Consider the following 18,696-nt stretch of genomic DNA (forward strand, 5'->3'; position numbering starts at 1 on the left):
TTGGCCGATTTCAACTAAAAATGGTAACATTTTTATGCGTTTTGGCCGTTCATTTACACAACAACTGCGTTTTGGGGACCTGAAAGCACAGTTCAAAGTGCAAGTTTTTGAGAACGATACCGTTATTATCTCAGTGTAAACTACAAAACACGAATTTGTGAAAACGATGACGTCATGCGTGTACGTGTACAGTCTAGGCGTGTAGTGTTTCTTTACAAAGTGACATCGCCAACTACTGGCCTGGCATGAATAATACAGCGTTTTTAGTCGTTTACGCAGATCCGTGTGAAAATGGATCGTTTTGACAATGGTGTCATCTGTATTCCAACATTTTTTTATTTTTTTTTTTAGTACATCATTGTCATGATAACGTACCCCTCAGTCTCCAAATCCACTTTAAATGGTCCCCTCATAATTGGGTGGCAGTGGTTTTTCAGAAGGATAGTCGTCCTCCACTCACAATCAGTTCTGGCTCCATTCTGACATGATGCCCTAACTATTCACAATCCATTCAGTTCCCAAAGGACTAAATCTATTATTTTACTGGCTGAATCTTCAATTTCACTTAGAAATACCTCAATATGTCAACCAAAATTGTCTAATTTTCAGACTTTTCTTTGCCTGCGAGGCCTCGTGACTGGAGCTGGGACAAATTCTCCTCCGTCAACTATTCAGACCATGACAAAGCATTGATTTTCTGCTCAGGTGATTTTAATTAGGCATTTTTAATTAGTTTGCCTATTGTTTGTCCTTCATTCTAGAGTTCAGGCATCGGCCAGAACTGTATCATTCATACATCCGGCCCACAGTCTTCTGACATAGGCTGTCTCTAGTTGATAAGAGCACAATCAATGTGTGTGACACTCCCTACAATTAGCTTCCCTAATTAACCATTTGGCCAAGGAAATAGTCACTGCAGGGGGCTGATTTCCAAGCATGAAGGAAACCAGAGGTGTTGATTCACGAGTTTTACGATTTACAATTCTAAACTGCCAAAAAACCTGTTAATTCTCTATATGTGCCCTGAAATTAATGAATCTCTTTTGAGGAGGCCATACAATTAAAAGCCATTAATCTGACTCTGAATGAATGGATTTAGTCTCTACTCTGTTTATTAAAACCCTCACAAAATGGCTGCTTTTCTTTTTTGGCTTTAAATGTGCCTTTAAGAATTGCTTGAACTGATATGATGCACAAATATCTGTGGTTTTTAGAAACACAATAGGTTTTCCAGCCTGTCTGCACCTATCAGAAGACAATGCAAGATGAGACTCATTGTGTTTCTGGAGTAACGGCACCCTTGAGCCATCTCCTGTCTGAACATGCATGCCTCCATCACTATCGATAACAATAAATAACTCTTTCTGTGGAAACCCTTAAGGGATGGGTGAGATAAAGAGCCAAATTAACTGTTCTCAACTCGTAGGTACTGTTTAACCTGCATTTTCCCAGAACTGGATGGCAACATTTACAAAAAGGGAAGGGGGATAAAATGGGAAAATAAGATATAATATAAACAAGTGCTTTTAAATTTGTGGGTTTGGAAAGGTCACGCATAGCAATGAATTTTTTTTTTTCTATTCATCTTGAAACCTATAACATATAACTGTAAGGTATAGAGTTCAGAAGTTTGGGGTTGGTAAGATTTCTAAAAACATTTTGAAAGAAGTCTATTATGCTCACCAAGGCTGCATTAATTTGGTCGAAAATATGATTCAATTTTAATATATTTTAATATATGTTTGAAATATTTGAAATCCTGTGATGGCAAAGATGAATTTTTTTGTTTCAGTGTCACATGATCCTTCAGAAATCATTCTAATATGCTGGTGTGAACAAGAAACATTTGTTATTATCAATGTTAAAAACAGTTGAGCTGCTTAATATTTTGACAATGTATATTAAAAATGAATAATGATAATAATGTGATTTTTTTTTTTTTTAAGACTAAAAAAATATATTACTGTGTTGAGCTGCCATTTGATGTCCAATATAAAAGAAAAACAGTTGAGAGCCACTGATATAATGTAGGCTGCCGCTATATGCTCATCCAGTTATGCAAAAAATTCATATCACATACGCATGCACACATATCATGGGCAGCTAGCTGTAAACAGGAGGTTAAATGTCTAAAATTCAAGAACTGATTGATAGCCTGTCTCCTCTATGACGTGAATGAAGGCAGAATCATAAATAAGGGAGACGGCAGACGTGAAGAGGCAGGCTGTCTGCGCTCCAAGGCCTGCGAACACTTCACACGCTCTCACGCAAAAGAAATGAATCTCATTTTCTAAAAAGAGGCTGTTATTAATACCAAGAAATACCACAGAAATAGGTTGTTTTAGCAGGGTGCTCCTTTGAACATGGCAAGGCTTTTTTTTGTCTCTTTTGAAATGAATTTGAAGGAAACGTTTGAGTATTTTTAGGTCAAATCATTTCCGAGGGTTTTCTTATTGTATTAATTCCAATGGTATGGCCCTTTGGATTTTAATCACACGTTCTGTTTTCTATATACTCAATGAGAATTCATTAGGTTACTTGCAATACGGAATGTGTTTGTTGTCGCCATATGAGAACAAGGAAATGTGCAGTTAAATTCAGAGCGTGCCTGTCGTGAATTTAGAAACATGGTAACATCTGAGAAACATCTTGATCTCTAAAGAAGGCCAATAATCAACATGTTTGAGGATGAAGGATGTTTAAATAAATTTAAACAAGGATTAAAATTGCCTTACTTTAGTCCCATAATGTCTTGTTTGTTTCTTCACCAGTGGCCCATAAGCTTGTAATGGTTGATTTCTGTAGCTTAGCGAAGTGTCGGTCTACAGACAAAGGTTTTAGCACACTTATAAACCCAGAAATAGTCCCCTTCCATGAAATAAACAGAGCTCAAGAACCCCTGTCTGACATTTGCATTTGCTTTGTTTTGTATTGTTGTTGTTTTTTAGCTCTTCTTTAGCCATTTCAGGCCAAAATTGATTGCGGTCTCTGATCAGTTGTTAATAAAGTGGCATTCAAGCCCATTCAGGAAGATACAGCACATGCATTATAGCAACAATGTGCACGATTTATCATAAGCATCAATCTTTTGCACTGGGCTTTTGTTTGGTTGTTTGTTTGATGAAAGCTTGAAAAAGAACGAAAAAGGAGAATCAACCGAGATTTGAAAAATTGGCTAGTTTATCTACAAGGCCGTCTGACCTTGCTTTATCATTTTAGAGGCATCAATGTGCATTCAAGTGGAGTTAAATTTAGTCATACTTAAGGCTGCAAGTCAGAGAATAACAGAGGCTCTGTCCTTTCGGCAGCAATACGGTGAATAGTTCACATTCTCTCAAAGAAATTATTGAAATAATACAGAACCGTGCCAAAAAATACCTCTTTTGTACTGAAACAAATGGCACAGAGAGGGAAATATTGATCGCTTTGTAGTTTTGGGCAGAGTTTAGATAAACTGTTTGATAAGCATTACTAGTATTCTTACTAAATTTCTCCATGGTCACCATAGTTTAGTCAATAATTTGTGGTCCTTTAAACGTCCCTTACAAGTCTTAAAGTCCCCCTGTGGTGAAAATCAAGCTTTTAATGTTGTTTATATGTCTATGTGGTGTTTTTAATATGCTAGTTCATAAATTTCATAAGTCAACACCATTGCTGAGTATTTTCTCTTTAAAACTGCAATGAACCAAAGACAGTCTCAAAAACCAGGTTTCAAATCGTTGGTGTTTCTGACGTCTCAAACTACCTTGTAACCAATCACGTCAACGTCTGAATCTCTTGAGCTGGTGTGAGTGAGTGGAGGCGGGGCTAATTTGCATATTCATAGAACCGCATATACTAAATGAGGCAAGGGCGTAGAGTTACATTCAAACTTTTTTTTAGGCAAGAATAAATTTATTTTCAAGGAAAAACCATTTAAATATGACATTTTGGTGATCAAAGATGAGTTTTAAGGGATACAATTATTGACTGCAAGGGGAGTTTAAATCTAAGAGCACCTTTCAGTCCCTAGTGAGTACACAACTCACCATGCAAACCAGCTCGTCTGCTGCAGCGAGAAAAAGTGCAGTGTTTCATCACTGCCATGTCACTCTACACTGGAACCAGAATGACGCCCAACGAGAACCGACTACTGACAGTGTAGCCAGACAATAGGTGGGCGGGCGCCTGTGGAGGATGCATCCAGCGTGCCAGAATTTGCCCCTCTTCTCGCCCCGCTGCATCCTCTCATCTCTGCGACGGATGCTTTTCTTGGTGGAACAGAGTGACTTTAGAGCAGCCAGTCATTTATAATGCCCACATTGCATGACTGGGGGCCTCAGAGGCCGAGGATGTGGGCAGAACTGTACGGGTGCGTGCTCAGTGCCTGACCCCTATTTTCACAGAGCCATGCAGAGATAGACTACTTAGCACTGCCTGCTGGGCAGCGTCTGCTTCGTTTTCAGTTCGAACAAATATTTCTTGATTTATTTGAAACTCTAGGCAGCTCTTGGGCATCTGTCTGTATATAGTTTGTACATACTAATACTAATTTCAAGACAATTAAAATATTGATCACAAAGAAACAAATATAGTACAATATATAGTACATTTGTTTCAATATTATTTTAAAAGCCATTTTATGTTGTTTAGATGGATCACTGATTATTGCTGCTGTGCTGCCACCTACTGGCCATATATGGTAACTAGAAATATTTTAGGGCAGGATTGGTGTCGTCATCCTCAATACCTTTGATTCTCTTTTTCAGGAGACAGCGGATTACACTAATGTCCAGGAGCTGAAGTATTTAGACTTGGTCATATGCGAGTCGCTCAGACTCTACCCACCTGCATTCAGGTATGACGGCTACTATTTTATAACCGGTTGAAAACACATTGGTTCTGGGCATTGAACTAGAATGCACTTTTCCCCCAGAGTGAATCTTAAATATCATGTTGTTTTTGTGTATTTCATCACAGGGTTGCACGAGATGTTGAGCAAGACTGTGTCGTGAATGGCCAGCTTCTGCCTAAAGGATCATCTCTGGAAATCCCTACAGGTTTCCTTCACTATGACCCAGAGCACTGGACCGAACCTACGAAATTCATCCCGGAGAGGTGAACCGTCTTTCAGCCAGTCCTTTCTAAGCAGAACAGTTTCTGTAACAATGATCGTTTATATCTATGATGCTATTATGGCTGTCAGCATTGCACAGCAACAGTTTTCCATGAGCTAGACAAATTGAGTGATACAAATGTGATGCTGTTTTTTCGTTGAAAAAAATAATTTTAGGGTATGTTTACATGACAATGATGTACTAAAAAAATCATTTCGTTTACAGACGACAACGTTGTCAAAAAGATCCCTGTTCACATAGATCAGTGAAAATTACTAAAAATGCTGTATTATTCATGCCAGGCCAGTAGTTGGCGATATCACTTTGTTAAAACACTACGCGGCTATAGACTGAACACGTAAAACGCATGCACATGACGTCACATTACACAAATTCGTGTTTTTGTGGAATACATAGAGACGATAATGGTATCGTTTTCAAAACCATGCAGTTTGAAACCCGATTTCAAAAGTTTGCGTTTTCAGGCCCCCAAAATGCTGTTGCGGTGTAAATTAACTTCCAAAACACATACAAAAATAACAGTTTTTAGTTGAAACCGGTGTTGTGTAAACAGGCCCTACGTTTAGCTTAGTTATATACATTACCATTCAAAAGTTTGGGGTCAGTAAGATTTTTTTAAAGAAACTAATACTTTTATTCAGCAAGAACACATTACATTGTTCAAAAGTGACAGTAAGGACATTTATAATGTTACAAAGAATTTCTATTTCCAGTACATGCTGTTCTTTTGAATCTTTCTATTCATCAAAGAATCTTGAAAAAAAAAATGATCATGGTTTTCACAAAAATATTAAGTAGCACAACTGTTTTCAACATTGATAATAAGATAACATATGTTTTTTGTTTTGTTTTTTTAACACCCAATCAGCATTAGAATGATTTCTGAAGGATCATCTGACACTGAAGACTGGAGTAATGATACTGAAAATTCAGCTTTAACATCACTGGAATAAATTATATTTTAAAATATATTAAATGTTTAAATTGTAATAGTATTTTACTGTATTTTTGATAATAAATGAATTCTTGATGAGCATAGGAGACAATCTGTACACAGCTATTTCTCCATTTTGTTTGCCTGCCTCCCGTGTGATGTGCTCACAATGAACTCTGCATTTGTCTCAGGTTCACTCCAGAAGCCAAGGCCCGCCGGCACCCATTTGTGTATCTGCCATTTGGAGCGGGTCCACGCAGCTGTGTGGGCATGAGATTGGCCCAGCTGGAGATTAAAGTGGCTCTGGTTCACATATTTAGGAGGTTTAACGTTGTGGCCTGCGAGGACACTGAGGTTTGTCATTGTTTGACTGGAAAAGTGCAGCTTTAGTATGCATGTAGATTCTGTTTTCCAATATTTTCTCTTCCATGCCACACAGGTTCCTCTGGAATTAAAGTCGAACACAACCCTCGGACCCAAGAATGGTATTTTTGTCAAAATCACCAAGAGGGAGAATTTTGAGGATGAGTCCTGATACGTTTTTTCTCAGCTGCAGTCTGATTCTAATCAAATTATTTAGAAATCATATTACTTATTCTGGAGTCATATGACAAACATATCTGTACTAATTGTTTGATTAAAACTGATTTCAACACATACAGTGTCACATACTGTATAGTAGCCTACATTTGATAAAAGGAACTGGGATGATACGTCTTGCCTTATTGCCCACAAGGCATTTGATTTTATGTTGATTACACTGTTATTTTATGTATTTTATATTATGTAAATATACAGTGCAGTACCAGAATAATGAGATTATTAAGGTTCAGAGTGTGCAGCTTGCTGTATTGTGTTTGTGTAGCATTATCTTAATTCATTTAGTTGAATGTGAATGTTTACTCAGGGTATGAACTGTGAACTTTGACGACATATTCAAATGACTTGAAATTGAAAGTAATGATGATTAAATAAATGGTTTAACACTCAGTATACTTGTATTTATCTTCATCCTCATTATTTGATATCAAGCATCTTAGACCCACATGAAACCCACGTTATGAGCTTTAAACCACATAACTTTTCGATAGAACTCTGTGAAAGTTTGTTTTGTAAAACCAACTTACTGTAAACGTGGACGGTTCTTGTCCAGATAAAGCCGCTGAGGGGAACAGAGTCTGCGATTAGTAGTCTCCATACCCGATTTCTAAGACTTCACTTCTCAGTCTTACCACCAGGGGTCGCAGTGACTCCCCAATAATATCTGACCTGCTCCTTGTCTTCTCATGATTTCCTGGTGAATGTCCTTCCCCTTGCCTGTTTTTCACTGCATTATTGAGCAATAACATAGTTAATCTTGCTCCTTTATTAGTGATTTTGCATTTCTTGATTTTTGATCTAAAAAGTAAAGTTGCGATTTTGTTTTGGATATTACATGCTGCAAATCTTTCAGTTATTTGTCAAACTGTATTGTTTATAGCAGAGCTGTACTTTGCTTATCAGCATTTTCCCAGAGGTCCAAGAATGTGATGGGTGGAAACCTCAAAATCAAATACTAACACAGACTGATGTAGGGATAGTTCACCAAAAAAATGAAATTTTGTCATTATGTACTTAGCCTAAACAGGAAAGCTGAACGTCTTAATTCACCATGAAAGTGGTGCACTATATTTTAAGTAATCTGAAGCCATGCAATAACTGTGATGTGACAGACCGATATTTAAGTTCTAGACATCCACCCTACCTTTTCACATTCATGAGAAGTAGCAAATTTTGTTTTGTTGATGAATTATTTGAGTCAGATCTTTTCAATGAATCAACTAATTCAAATAAAGTTCAACTTGCCGACTAAACGATCCAATCACACCTGTTTCTGATGACAGAATTTTACATTTTTTGGTAAACATTTTTTATTTGGGCTGATTTTATATATATATATATATATATATATATATATATATATATATATATATATATATATATTATTTTTTTATTTTTTTTATTTTTTTTTTAAATAACTAATAATAATTCAAATAATTGTACAAAGTACCGGTCTGTAACAGTATCAGTACTTTAATTCCATCCACATCATTGAACATTAAAAAAAAAAAAAAAAATGAGTAATGCTCCAGTAATTCAAGAGCTTGAGTTAATGCTCAGTGTTCATACAATTCTCAACCTCATCATTTACCTTTCATATTCTGCATTAAAATCTAGTGCAATAAAACTGAATTATTGATTGATTTAGTGATTTAGTGATTATACTATATATACCTATACTATATACCTTCTCCGTGCCAAAGCCAATAAGGAAATACAATGATTGCATCTAATACATAAAGACATTACATAAACTCCTGTTATTTTATTCCTGTTATGTCTGCCACAGATGATTGTTTAGAAAACCTAATTATGGTTAAACAATTACTTAATATGTAATACCCCACAAACATTTTCTTGAAAGAAAATACTTTAAAATGCTAAAGAGTTGTAGATTTTGGTTATGTTCAGTGATGTTAACAATCGTTTGTGTAACAGGACTTTCAAAACTATTTCAAGAAATAAGTATATAAGAAAACCTGCTTTACATTACTGGAATGTTTCAATGTATCAAACATATTAGTTTGATAATACACAAATTAAGAGTATTCAATGATGTACTCAGGATAGATCTGGAATTTCTCAAACACAACAAAAATGGCTGGGTTGGTCTCATTGTCAACACAGCTGTTGTAAAAGCTTTGACTGCCGGGTTTCTGTGGAGGACGGAGATAACTACTGTTACCCCTTGTGAAGTCTCCGACCAGCACCAGTGCCACAAACATCTTCTTGGTCTTGCCGTTCCTGGATTTTGCATATCTGTCAGAGTATAAAGCATCTCTGGCAAAATAGCTGCCTGTTAATCATTAAAAATCAATTCAGAAACATACAATAGCATTTAATAACTTTCATTGTACATAATATGATGAAGAGCTGTTCTATGCATAAATACCTTTCCCATAACTTGTCCCATGACTGCCACAGATCCTCCAGTCAAAGTTCTGCTCACAGATGGCATCTATGAAAGACTCATCCGTACCATGGAAAAGGTAACGCTGGTTCACAGCATTCCCTCCATTCTTCAAATTCATTTGTTCTTTTTGCCTAGAAAAAAAAAATGGTATAATTGGTAAATTAGATCAATAAAACGCACATACCATATTCAAAATACTATTATTACCCACTTAGAATGTAAATAGTGTATTTGGATACTTAAACACTTATTAATATTAAAGTTGTCATGAGTTGTCTTTTTTCCCCCTATTGCGATGTGCAGTACATCTGAGTGAAACGGCTTTGTTGAGCAAGAAAAAGAAAAGTAGGCTGGGACTTAATTTTGTCCATCGGGAATTGATTGGATCATGTGAGCCCAAAAAACGTCATCAGAGAAAAGATGAGATGTCGTCGCAAGTGGGAGGGAAAGTTGTTCTGGTTAAAGATTACAAGGGCACATTAATGAAAAAAAAAAAGAAAAGATGTGTACATTTAAAATAAATACTGCAATATTCCATTTTAGTAGCACATTTTTCAAGCAAAATACCAAGTTATAATTTAAATTACAATAGTAGATATATTATTCAAATCAAAGATTAAGAATGCGTTTACTTTATGTTCATCCCACATTCATGGAACATGTTCATAATTCAACGGATAAACTATACCTGTGTGATTTTGAGGGGAAATGACTTCATACATTCACTAAAATGGTTTGAAAGTGAAGTTAGTTCTGAGAAAAGTTCAAGCATCATTTGCTTGCAGATCCAAAAGATCTGACTGTCCAAAATGGTAGTTTTTACAAATACAGTAAAGCTGAAGTATAATATGTAACGGCCTTGTGCAACTGAACTTTCTTCTAGTAGTCATGTTGTTGTTGCTTTTCCTAGTGAAATGTTAAATAGAAATATATGAAAAAAACGTACCACTGAAAGACCTTCCAGAGAGAGGGATTCTGCACTCTTTCAATGCTGCGAATGATGCTTTTGGGCATTGTTCTACTAAACATTGAACCCACTCTTTGGTATTCCTTGGAAGAGCTTTGCAAAGGAATAATCTAAGGAAACATTACACTGTTTTAGTTTCAGAAAGTCAGTATTATTAAATGACTGTTGGTAACTGATGCTTTTCGACTAACATAAAAACTATGTGATGTTCCACATATGTAAGTCGCTTTGGATAAAATGCTTAAAGGGATGGTTTGGAGTGAAATCAACCTAGGGTCCTTTGCACCATGACATCGAGCCAAACACCCCCCCAGAAGCCTTTTTTCCCTTGGTTGAACATTTTTAAAGTTAGAGCTTATTTAGAGATATCAGCCGAATGGCTTAGTGCAGGCGCTAATGGATCCAAGGTTGTATCTCATAAATTACCCCACTAATAATGCCCAGAATGGTGCCAAACTTCTACAGTAGTACAAATAGGCTCTGTACTCATAAAACGAGGCATTGGAAAGTTTGTAAGTACATCAGGAGTTTATTTAAATAACACTTGCCTGATGGTGTTTGGCTCGATGTCATGGTGCAAAGGACCCTAGGTTGATTTCACTCCAAACCATCCCTTTAATGAGTAGTAAGAGTAGAAACACTAATCTTCATCTACAGTATAACCCCAAGTACAGTACAGAATTGATTCCCATAGCGTTTAATAACTGCTTGACCTCTCTGTACTCAATGAGATTGGACTATGTACCTTGTAAGTGCAGCTAGGAAGAGCTCCTTTGTCCCAGTAAGGAGGAACTTCCACAGAAGAAGATGCTGAGCTGTCTGGAGACTCACTGCTAATTAAAAACATAATACACTAAAGTGCACTGAACAACAAATAAATCATGTTCAATGTGTGTGCATGTAATTGAGAAAAGGTAGAGTATATCATACCCCTTGATTTTGCTCTTGACATCTTCGGCCGAAACAAAACGTGGTCTCCTTCTAACGTCCCTTACAGTTTTGTACTTCAGATTTTGCTGGCACATCTCTAAAAATGATTTGCCAAAACATCATGTCAACTCTATTTTAGTATTATTTATGGTAATAGTTTAGTTTAGGGTCCAATTCTCACCATTAATTTGTTGCATATTAGCATGCATTTTACTAGGATGTTGGTGGTTTATTAGTACTTATAAAGCACATATGAATGCCTTATTCTACATTCCTAATCCTACCCAATACCTAAACGTAACAACTACCTTACTAACTATTAATAAGCAGAGTTTATTGAGGCAAAAGTCGTAGTTAATAGTTAGAAGTGTAATCTTATTTATATATTATTATAGTATTTATTGTTTTGTATTAGCTTTATTTTTATGTTCAATTTTGTTATAATTTAGGTTAGTAACTGTATGTGCTTTTGTCATTGTTATTAGTTGCCAAAGCAACATTTCTAATGCTCATTTAAGTTTTTCATCTAATATTTAGAATTTATTTTAGCTTTATTTTAATAAAGAAATGATTTAGTTTCAGTTAACAGTGACAACACAAGTACCTTTTAATTTGAGGACGTATTGATGGTTCTCTGAAGTGAACGAGATTTCCTTTTCACTGTCAGCCAGGTAATGTTTCTCGAGGTCTTCCGAGGTGATTGACGCCACGAGTTTAGAATCCTCCTGTAAGATTCAAACAATAACAGCTAACCGTTTTTTTGTGTAATATATTGACACAAATAACTGTAAATGTATAGTATTAGTGTTCGTTTACACAAACCTGTGTATATATGCCGTCAAGAGCATGCCAAATCTGTAGGTGGCAGTGTAACAAGAAGCTCAAGCCCACGTTAGCCAATCAGAATCCCGAAAATAGCAACAACAGCAACTCGCACTTTTGACGCAGGTGCAAGTTCTGTCGCATACTGTGACGTCGGCTGCCTAAAACTCAGGTTTTCTCAGTTTACATGCAAACGTGCAAACGAAGTTTTCCAAAATCTCCACTCTAGCCGGAGTTTTTAGAAAGAATCGTTTTCAGAGGCGAATTCTCCGTTTGCGTGTAAACGAAGGGCACAAACGAAGGGAAATGTCTCCGTTTTCAAAATAACCATGTACGTGTAAACGGGGCCTTATTCAAGAACAAGCTTTAGAATTGTTTTTTGAGAGGTATTATGTTACAAATGTGTCACTGACCCCTTTGCCATACTCAGTCCAACCTCCCTTGTCATTCCTCCAGAACCAGATCCATTCAGTGGTCAGAATGAAATGGGGTGGTTTAGTAACAGAAGATGCTGTGGACAGCCGACGGACTTCTGACACTCCACAAGTCATTGACATAAAGTCCACTACCTGATGATGCCCCGAGGTGCTCTGGGTAATACTGCAATATGGAGAACACAACAAGTGTGGAAAAAGGATGTTATAAAAATCATGAAAAACCACTACAATTACTGGCCACTTCAGATGCACATGTGCAACATGTACAATCTTTAATTGGGCACTATTTTTCCAATCAATTTTCCATTTTTCACATCAATAACTTAATAAAATACATTTTATTTTACATGAAGCGGGTCTCCTCATAGGAGCAGATGTATTAAGGTCACGTGACTAGATGAATACTACTGATTTCATTAGACACAAAATAGATTAATCACTCACAACTGACAAAGCATTTCTACAAGGGCATCAGTTACTTTGGCAAGTGATGAAACGCTAGATTTGCAACATTAATGTTATTAGAAAACCCATTAAAATACCACTGAGTATATATGTGTAACTTTTTATACCACAGAACATTAGCTGGACTGCAGTATTCCTTCTCAACCTCCTCTTCATTCAGTAAGTCACCCCACGTAGTTCCATCCTTCTGCAATATCTGCCATTTGTAAGGTAGATGGTGGTGAAAACGGGCACACTTGTCTAGAGGGAACACAAATGATGGGATGTCAAACGCATTGCTTTGAGAATCAAACACACTTAATCAAATGGGTTTTTTGTTTAACGTCAAGGTCCCATTTTTTATTTACCATAATTCTTGTTCCCCTACAACCCCACATAACAGAATTAAGCTGTTGTTCTACTCAAATAAGTGCTTGCAGATAATACCACCTATTTTGGGGCTCTTACTGACACTTTTTCACATTCACCATTTGTGGCACCTTGTGAGCCGAGTTCACCTTTGTTTCCAAATCACGTTTGCAGAGCACATTTCACTTTTTTATGTTACTATTACGCATATTTTATTTATAGGATAGACACCTGTCAGGGTTCTGCCCTGGCAGCTTTGTCTGTGTCTTTGTTTCATGTATCTATATTTGTGTTGTACTTCAACATATGGCTCTGTCTTTGCTTGTGTTGGCCATGTGCTCCTCTGTTCCTGCCTCCTTGTTTCCCTGTACCACGCCCTCTTGTCTAGTTGAGTCCTCGTTTGTCTGAGTGTTGTCACCTGTTCCTCATATTCTCTGCTCCCTTGATTGAGTCCTTGTTTACCTGAGTGTGCTCACCTGTTCCTCTTGTTCTTAGCTTCCTTTATATGTGTTGCCAGTTCGTTAATGTTGTGCTACTGTGTACTTCATAGTTTGTTTCTTGTTACTAAGGTCTATAGTGTTTTATTTGTAGAAGTTTCTTATTGTTTTTTAGTGCTTTAGTTCTGCCATCGGTCCTGTCTGTCTTGTCTCTAGTTCCAGTCCTGTCCTGCTAGCAGAGCGTCCCTGGCTGCTTACACTCTTTGCTTTAGAGCAAGCCTGGTGCTAAGCCTGAGATCCCTGAGTGCTTTGCCTGGTGTACTTGAAGTTCCTGTCTGGCTATTGCTGGTATTCTCAGGTCTCATTCTGTTCTGCCATTACTACTCTCCAGCCTACAGTCCTCTTGTGCTAGTTACAACGGCTGTCTCTATTGTGTCTCATCCCTGCCTATGGTCTGGACTGTTCACCTCTCCCACCACATCTTGTCATCTGTCTACTGTTTGTCAATAAACCGGTATGAAGTATGCTGTAAGCAATAAAAGTATGCTGAAAAAATATGTATTTTAATATTTAAAGTTTGAGAAACTCTTTGCTGCAATCCATATATACCTACTTGCACACTATATAGTATGAGAAAAACTGTACGTCAAAAAAGTAGTATGTCCAAATACATATCATCCGAAAAACATTAGGCAGAACACACCCAGATGACCTACTACTTATGCCGACATTCTGGAGTGCGTGTTTGATGGACACTTTACTATCCCATGAAACCATGGGAGAAGAGTTATGAATGGCAGTGAAGCAACACAACTGACGATGGTACAGTAGGTCACGTGACAGTGACAACATGGCGTATGTAGTTCAAATTTAATTCATACTACGGCCGCAAAGTTTCAAACAAAATGTAGCACCTACTACCCAGACAGTAACATAGTGTTGGCCCAGATCCGGCCCACATCTGGTACGCATGGAATCCACATGTACCAGATGTGGCCCGTATCTAGGCCAACACTATGTTACTGTCTGGGTAGACGTGATTTTGGACACAGTTCTTGTTTGCGATTAGAATTAAGGATATTCAATTACTTCACCTTTGAAACTACATCCATTGCGTATGAAAAAGAGACAGATTTCATTGTGATCCGCTTCACTGACAGAGCTACTGGATTTGTGTCTGGTGCGTCCTCTCACTGCTGGTAGAACTGCTGTCCAGATAGAAAGCAGAATGGAATGAGACATGGAGGAGAAGAACCAAACAAATAGAGCAGTAATCTACATCTATTTTGTTCGGTGCAAAATAATGTGCGCTAATTTGAAAATAAACAGAATCAGTGGCTCTTTTTTTCATTCACCTGTCTCATTTTTCTTGAAAGCGGATGAAGCAATCAGTAACTTGTTCTTGTAAAGCTTGCCGAGTCTGTGCATGTTTTCTGGACCGAGTCCTCGGACATTCAGAATTTTCTGAGCATTTGCATCGAATCTGTGGGTCCTTTTGCAGCCTGCTCCAAACTTACAGTCATCCTGCAGGAAGTGCTGGCAGATGTGCAGGTTGGTACAGGATGTTTTATATTTACAACTGCCATGTTCGCCAATCCCCTTGTTGTAGTGGGAGCACACCTAGACAAATCACAGAAGACGTCACTATGTGAAGATAAATATGTTGTGTGTTGTGTTGTGTGTGTTCGGTCATCCTGGGTCAGAGTACACAGCTTCTGTAATCACTTCACTTGTTATGCAGAGTGAGACATGCACATGCAGGTGAAAAGTTAATGTTTATACAATCTAGATATTTTAAAGTCAGTTTCAAATACCGTCCAGAGTCTGACTTACAAAAGTCACCTGAATAAAGAATGAGATAACTAGCAAACCTGTTTAATAGATATGTACCTCAGGAAGTAATGAGGGGTCATTTTGAAGGAGAAGTTGAAACAACTGTCCACTTGTAAGGCCATGAAGATCATTACTTTTCAGGAGGTCAGAATTATGTGCTGAAGTCAAGTCATGGGGATTTTTGCATTTCGCCCTAAGAATGAAAAAATAAGGCAAATTAAATATATTTATATACAGTGAAATATTATTTTCTACCATAAACAGATCATCTAAATACAACACACAGAGTTATTTTGTGTAATTCTGTCTAAGCAAAAATTGTGCACATGTTATTTTACTGTGTACATATTATTATTAACTGCATATTAGTATGCATGCTGCATTCCAACTATTGCTGGCACCTATTCCAACTTTACGAGTTCCTAGAGTAAATACTAGTACCTATGAGACAAGAATGATACTGGAAACATTTCTCATCTTACTAGCAGCAACTGGCTTTTTACTCATATGTAATGATGATGACTAATCAAATAGCTACTTAGTTCAAAAAAAAAAAAAAACTGGAATACATACGAGAATATTTACAGTACAAGATACTGAATGAATGAACTTAGTTATAGTAACTAGGCTAGTAAAACTGAAATAGTTACCAGCACAATTGAAATGCATACTAGATACAATGGTAGTTAGTTGTCACTGGAACTGTGCTAGTATCACACTAATGAAATTTAAAAGAAAAAAGAAGAAGAAAAAGATAGGCTATAGGCGCTACTGGATTACTACAAGTAAAAGTAAACAGGGGCTAACGTTAGTTCTAAATACAGATGCTAGTTAGTTTTAATGAATACACGTTAAAAAGGCGTATACTTTGTCTCTACCTTAGTGTTTATGACATATACATACAAATATTCATAACAACCGGCAGGCCTACGAAGGAACTCAAAGTTTACTTACCCAAATCTGCAATTTCCACATACAAAGTACCTGCACAGGTGTAGGTCTTCACACCCGGCACATTTGTCATTTTTACACACTCGCAGTGAGGTTTTGGCAATGATCTGGCTGTCAGCAGCTGGTATGGAGCTTCTGGGGTTTGAGCCTTGATCCTGAACTATAACAAACCTCTGGTGATCATCGAGCACCTGAGACAAAACCTGATCCGCCACCGTGAAACTCTGCCGCAAATTCTTCTCGACTTTACCATACTCCGTACAGCCTTCATGCTTGCAGAGAAAGTCATATATGTGTCTTGAGACGATATACGACATTTTCGTTGATGCCGTCAACGACAGTAAATAGTTTTCACTGCTTCAAGGGTTTGGCCGATGTTTTTGGGCATTTAAACGGAAACGAAAGCAAAACTGATGCTAGTATTTGGCGCCCCCTGCTGCCTGCAACCCAAGATATGTTAGATATAAGCCACATTCGACCACTTTTTATACAGTCTACTCAAGACACGTCGGCGCGCCCGCCATCTTGGAACGGTCCGCGTTTCGTCACTCAAATGTATTTTTATTTTTTTTCATTCAATGCCCTTATTACATTAACATTAGATTAGCTGCCTGGAAATGAGAGAAAAAACAAAACAAAAATAGAAATAAAAAATAAAAATAGAAAATTACATAAAATACGGTGCTTTCAATTCAAACCATTAACTGTTACATGTTTTGAGGGCTTTTTTGTTTGTTCCACAAGATTTACATATAATTTAAAGTTATTTTTTAAAATGTGAAAAATTTGGTTTGCATTGAGTCCACTTCTTTTAAAGTATGTGGTATTTTCCTAATAAAGTAAATAACTGTATAATATGTTGTTCTTTACTTTCCAAATGGTCATTCTGAGTATAAAAAAGTACATCAAATACACACATTTCTATCATACACTTCAGTTTTCTACCAATAAAGGTTTCTAAATCTTTCCAAAATAATCTTGAGTAGATACAGTGAAAAAATAGATGCAAAATAGTTTATTTTCCTAGGGCACAAAATTCACAGGTATATGAAATATTAAGCTTAAATCTTTCCAAAACATGCTTAGCAGGATCTATTCTGTGAAGTATTTTGTAAGACACTTCCTTCCTTTTGTTATTAACACAAAACATATTTTGCAATTTCCATGCTTTGACCCAAGATATTATTACCAAATAAAGAAGAGAATCTTGCTGCAGGAAAAGACACCGAACAAAGAGCATTTCTTATATCCTTATTGCTACATTTTTGTTTTAAAATATTAACATTATCAATGAAAATGTTACCACAAAGATCATCCATGTTGATTCCCACTGAATTAGAGTTCTTTAAGAGTAACATCACACTCTTTTGAATCGCATCAAGAACAATAGCAAACTCTCTTGGTTTAACTGGTAATTTAAAATTGTGTAGAAATTCAGAAGCCTATATGATAACACATATCCACTGGAATTAACCAATTGTCTAACTAATATAATCCCTTCATTGAACCAAGTATGATAGAATAGTGATTTGTTTTTGTCTTTGTTATTCCATATGAAATAATTGTGCAGTGAAAATGTGTGCTTATATACCAATTTCCATGCTTGCAGGGCTTGTCTGTGAAAACTGGACAATTTAACAGGAATTTTGTCAACAGAAAAATTGCATTTCAATAGCCTCCAAGAGTCTTAAATATATACTTAGGAAATACATTTCAAAGACGTTCTCTATTCTTTAATAACTCTTTCAACCATATTTTAAAGGTGTCATTAAGTGTACTATAATTAGAGGTGGACAGTAACAAAATACATTTGAGTAAGGCCACTGTCCTTGCACTTTTTGAGTATCTGTAGCCTACTTGAGCATCATTTTTTTCTGGAAACTTTTTACTTTAACTTCAATACATCTGAAAGACAAATATCATATTTTTACTCCACTACATTTCTGTCGAGGTCCTTGAGTAGAAAGTAGTAACCTCATTCAGGGGATGATTTTGGTTGCAGGGAAATGAAAGTCGGATTGACGTCAATCCGACGCTGGGTTCTGACGTCAACCCGACTTTCATTTCCAACCAAAATGCAACCCCTGCGACCCCTGTTTTTCATTTTTACAAATTACTACCTCAATACATCTAATTATCTTTGGTACCTCAAAAAAACTGTTTAAAAAAAAAATAGCAGTGTTTTTAGCAAACTGGCTAAGAAGAGATTTGACTTTGTTTAAATTCCCAAAGAAATGGGATAACCTTTCACAGGTGATAATGTGTTGTATTAACTCAATATTCCAGGTTTTTAAACTATGGAAACTTTTAGCTAACGTCTTTTTTGTTGTATTGATGTATTTTAGTTTTGCAAAATCATCTGCTGAAGTCTATTGCAGATATAGATATTCATACATGCGTCTAACTAAGGTTGCAGACGCACAGAGCACTTGCTCTTTAAAG

At 36.7% G+C, this 18,696-nt stretch overlaps 2 protein-coding genes across 6 annotated transcripts in view; one reads left to right on the plus strand and one right to left on the minus strand.

The window, feature by feature from the left end:
* Positions 1-7,061, plus strand: part of tbxas1 (thromboxane A synthase 1 (platelet)) — a 74,028-nt gene extending 66,967 nt beyond the window's left edge. For both annotated transcript variants that reach the window (XM_084124138.1, XM_084124137.1), the window contains 4 exons: positions 4,749-4,837; positions 4,960-5,097; positions 6,243-6,405; positions 6,491-7,061. In XM_084124138.1, coding sequence (XP_083980264.1) covers positions 4,749-4,837; positions 4,960-5,097; positions 6,243-6,405; positions 6,491-6,586 — 486 coding nt within the window. In that variant the 3' untranslated portion in view covers positions 6,587-7,061. The remainder of the gene's footprint in view (positions 1-4,748; positions 4,838-4,959; positions 5,098-6,242; positions 6,406-6,490) is intronic.
* A 1,047-nt stretch (positions 7,062-8,108) lies between these two features.
* On the minus strand, positions 8,109-16,793 carry parp12a (poly (ADP-ribose) polymerase family, member 12a). 4 transcript variants are annotated; one of them, XM_084124294.1, is made up of 12 exons: positions 16,258-16,793; positions 15,361-15,496; positions 14,826-15,090; positions 14,565-14,678; positions 12,793-12,925; positions 12,197-12,383; positions 11,566-11,686; positions 10,962-11,058; positions 10,777-10,864; positions 10,011-10,141; positions 9,044-9,195; positions 8,109-8,947 (listed from the first exon to the last, which is right to left on the minus strand). In XM_084124294.1, exons 1-12 carry the CDS (start codon positions 16,569-16,571, stop codon positions 8,691-8,693), a joined length of 1,995 nt encoding a protein of 664 aa, XP_083980420.1. In that variant the 5' UTR covers positions 16,572-16,793; the 3' UTR covers positions 8,109-8,690. The 4 variants fall into 4 exon arrangements, with proteins under 4 accessions (XP_083980420.1, XP_083980423.1, XP_083980421.1 ...); XM_084124297.1 differs by having other exon boundaries at positions 10,777-10,861; positions 14,565-14,675; positions 16,258-16,678; XM_084124295.1 differs by having other exon boundaries at positions 14,565-14,675; positions 16,258-16,678.
* Positions 16,794-18,696: the final 1,903 nt, after the last annotated feature.

This window comes from Abramis brama (genome assembly GCF_963993115.1).
Source record: "Abramis brama genome assembly, chromosome: 9".
Lineage (NCBI taxonomy): Eukaryota > Metazoa > Chordata > Actinopteri > Cypriniformes > Leuciscidae > Abramis > Abramis brama.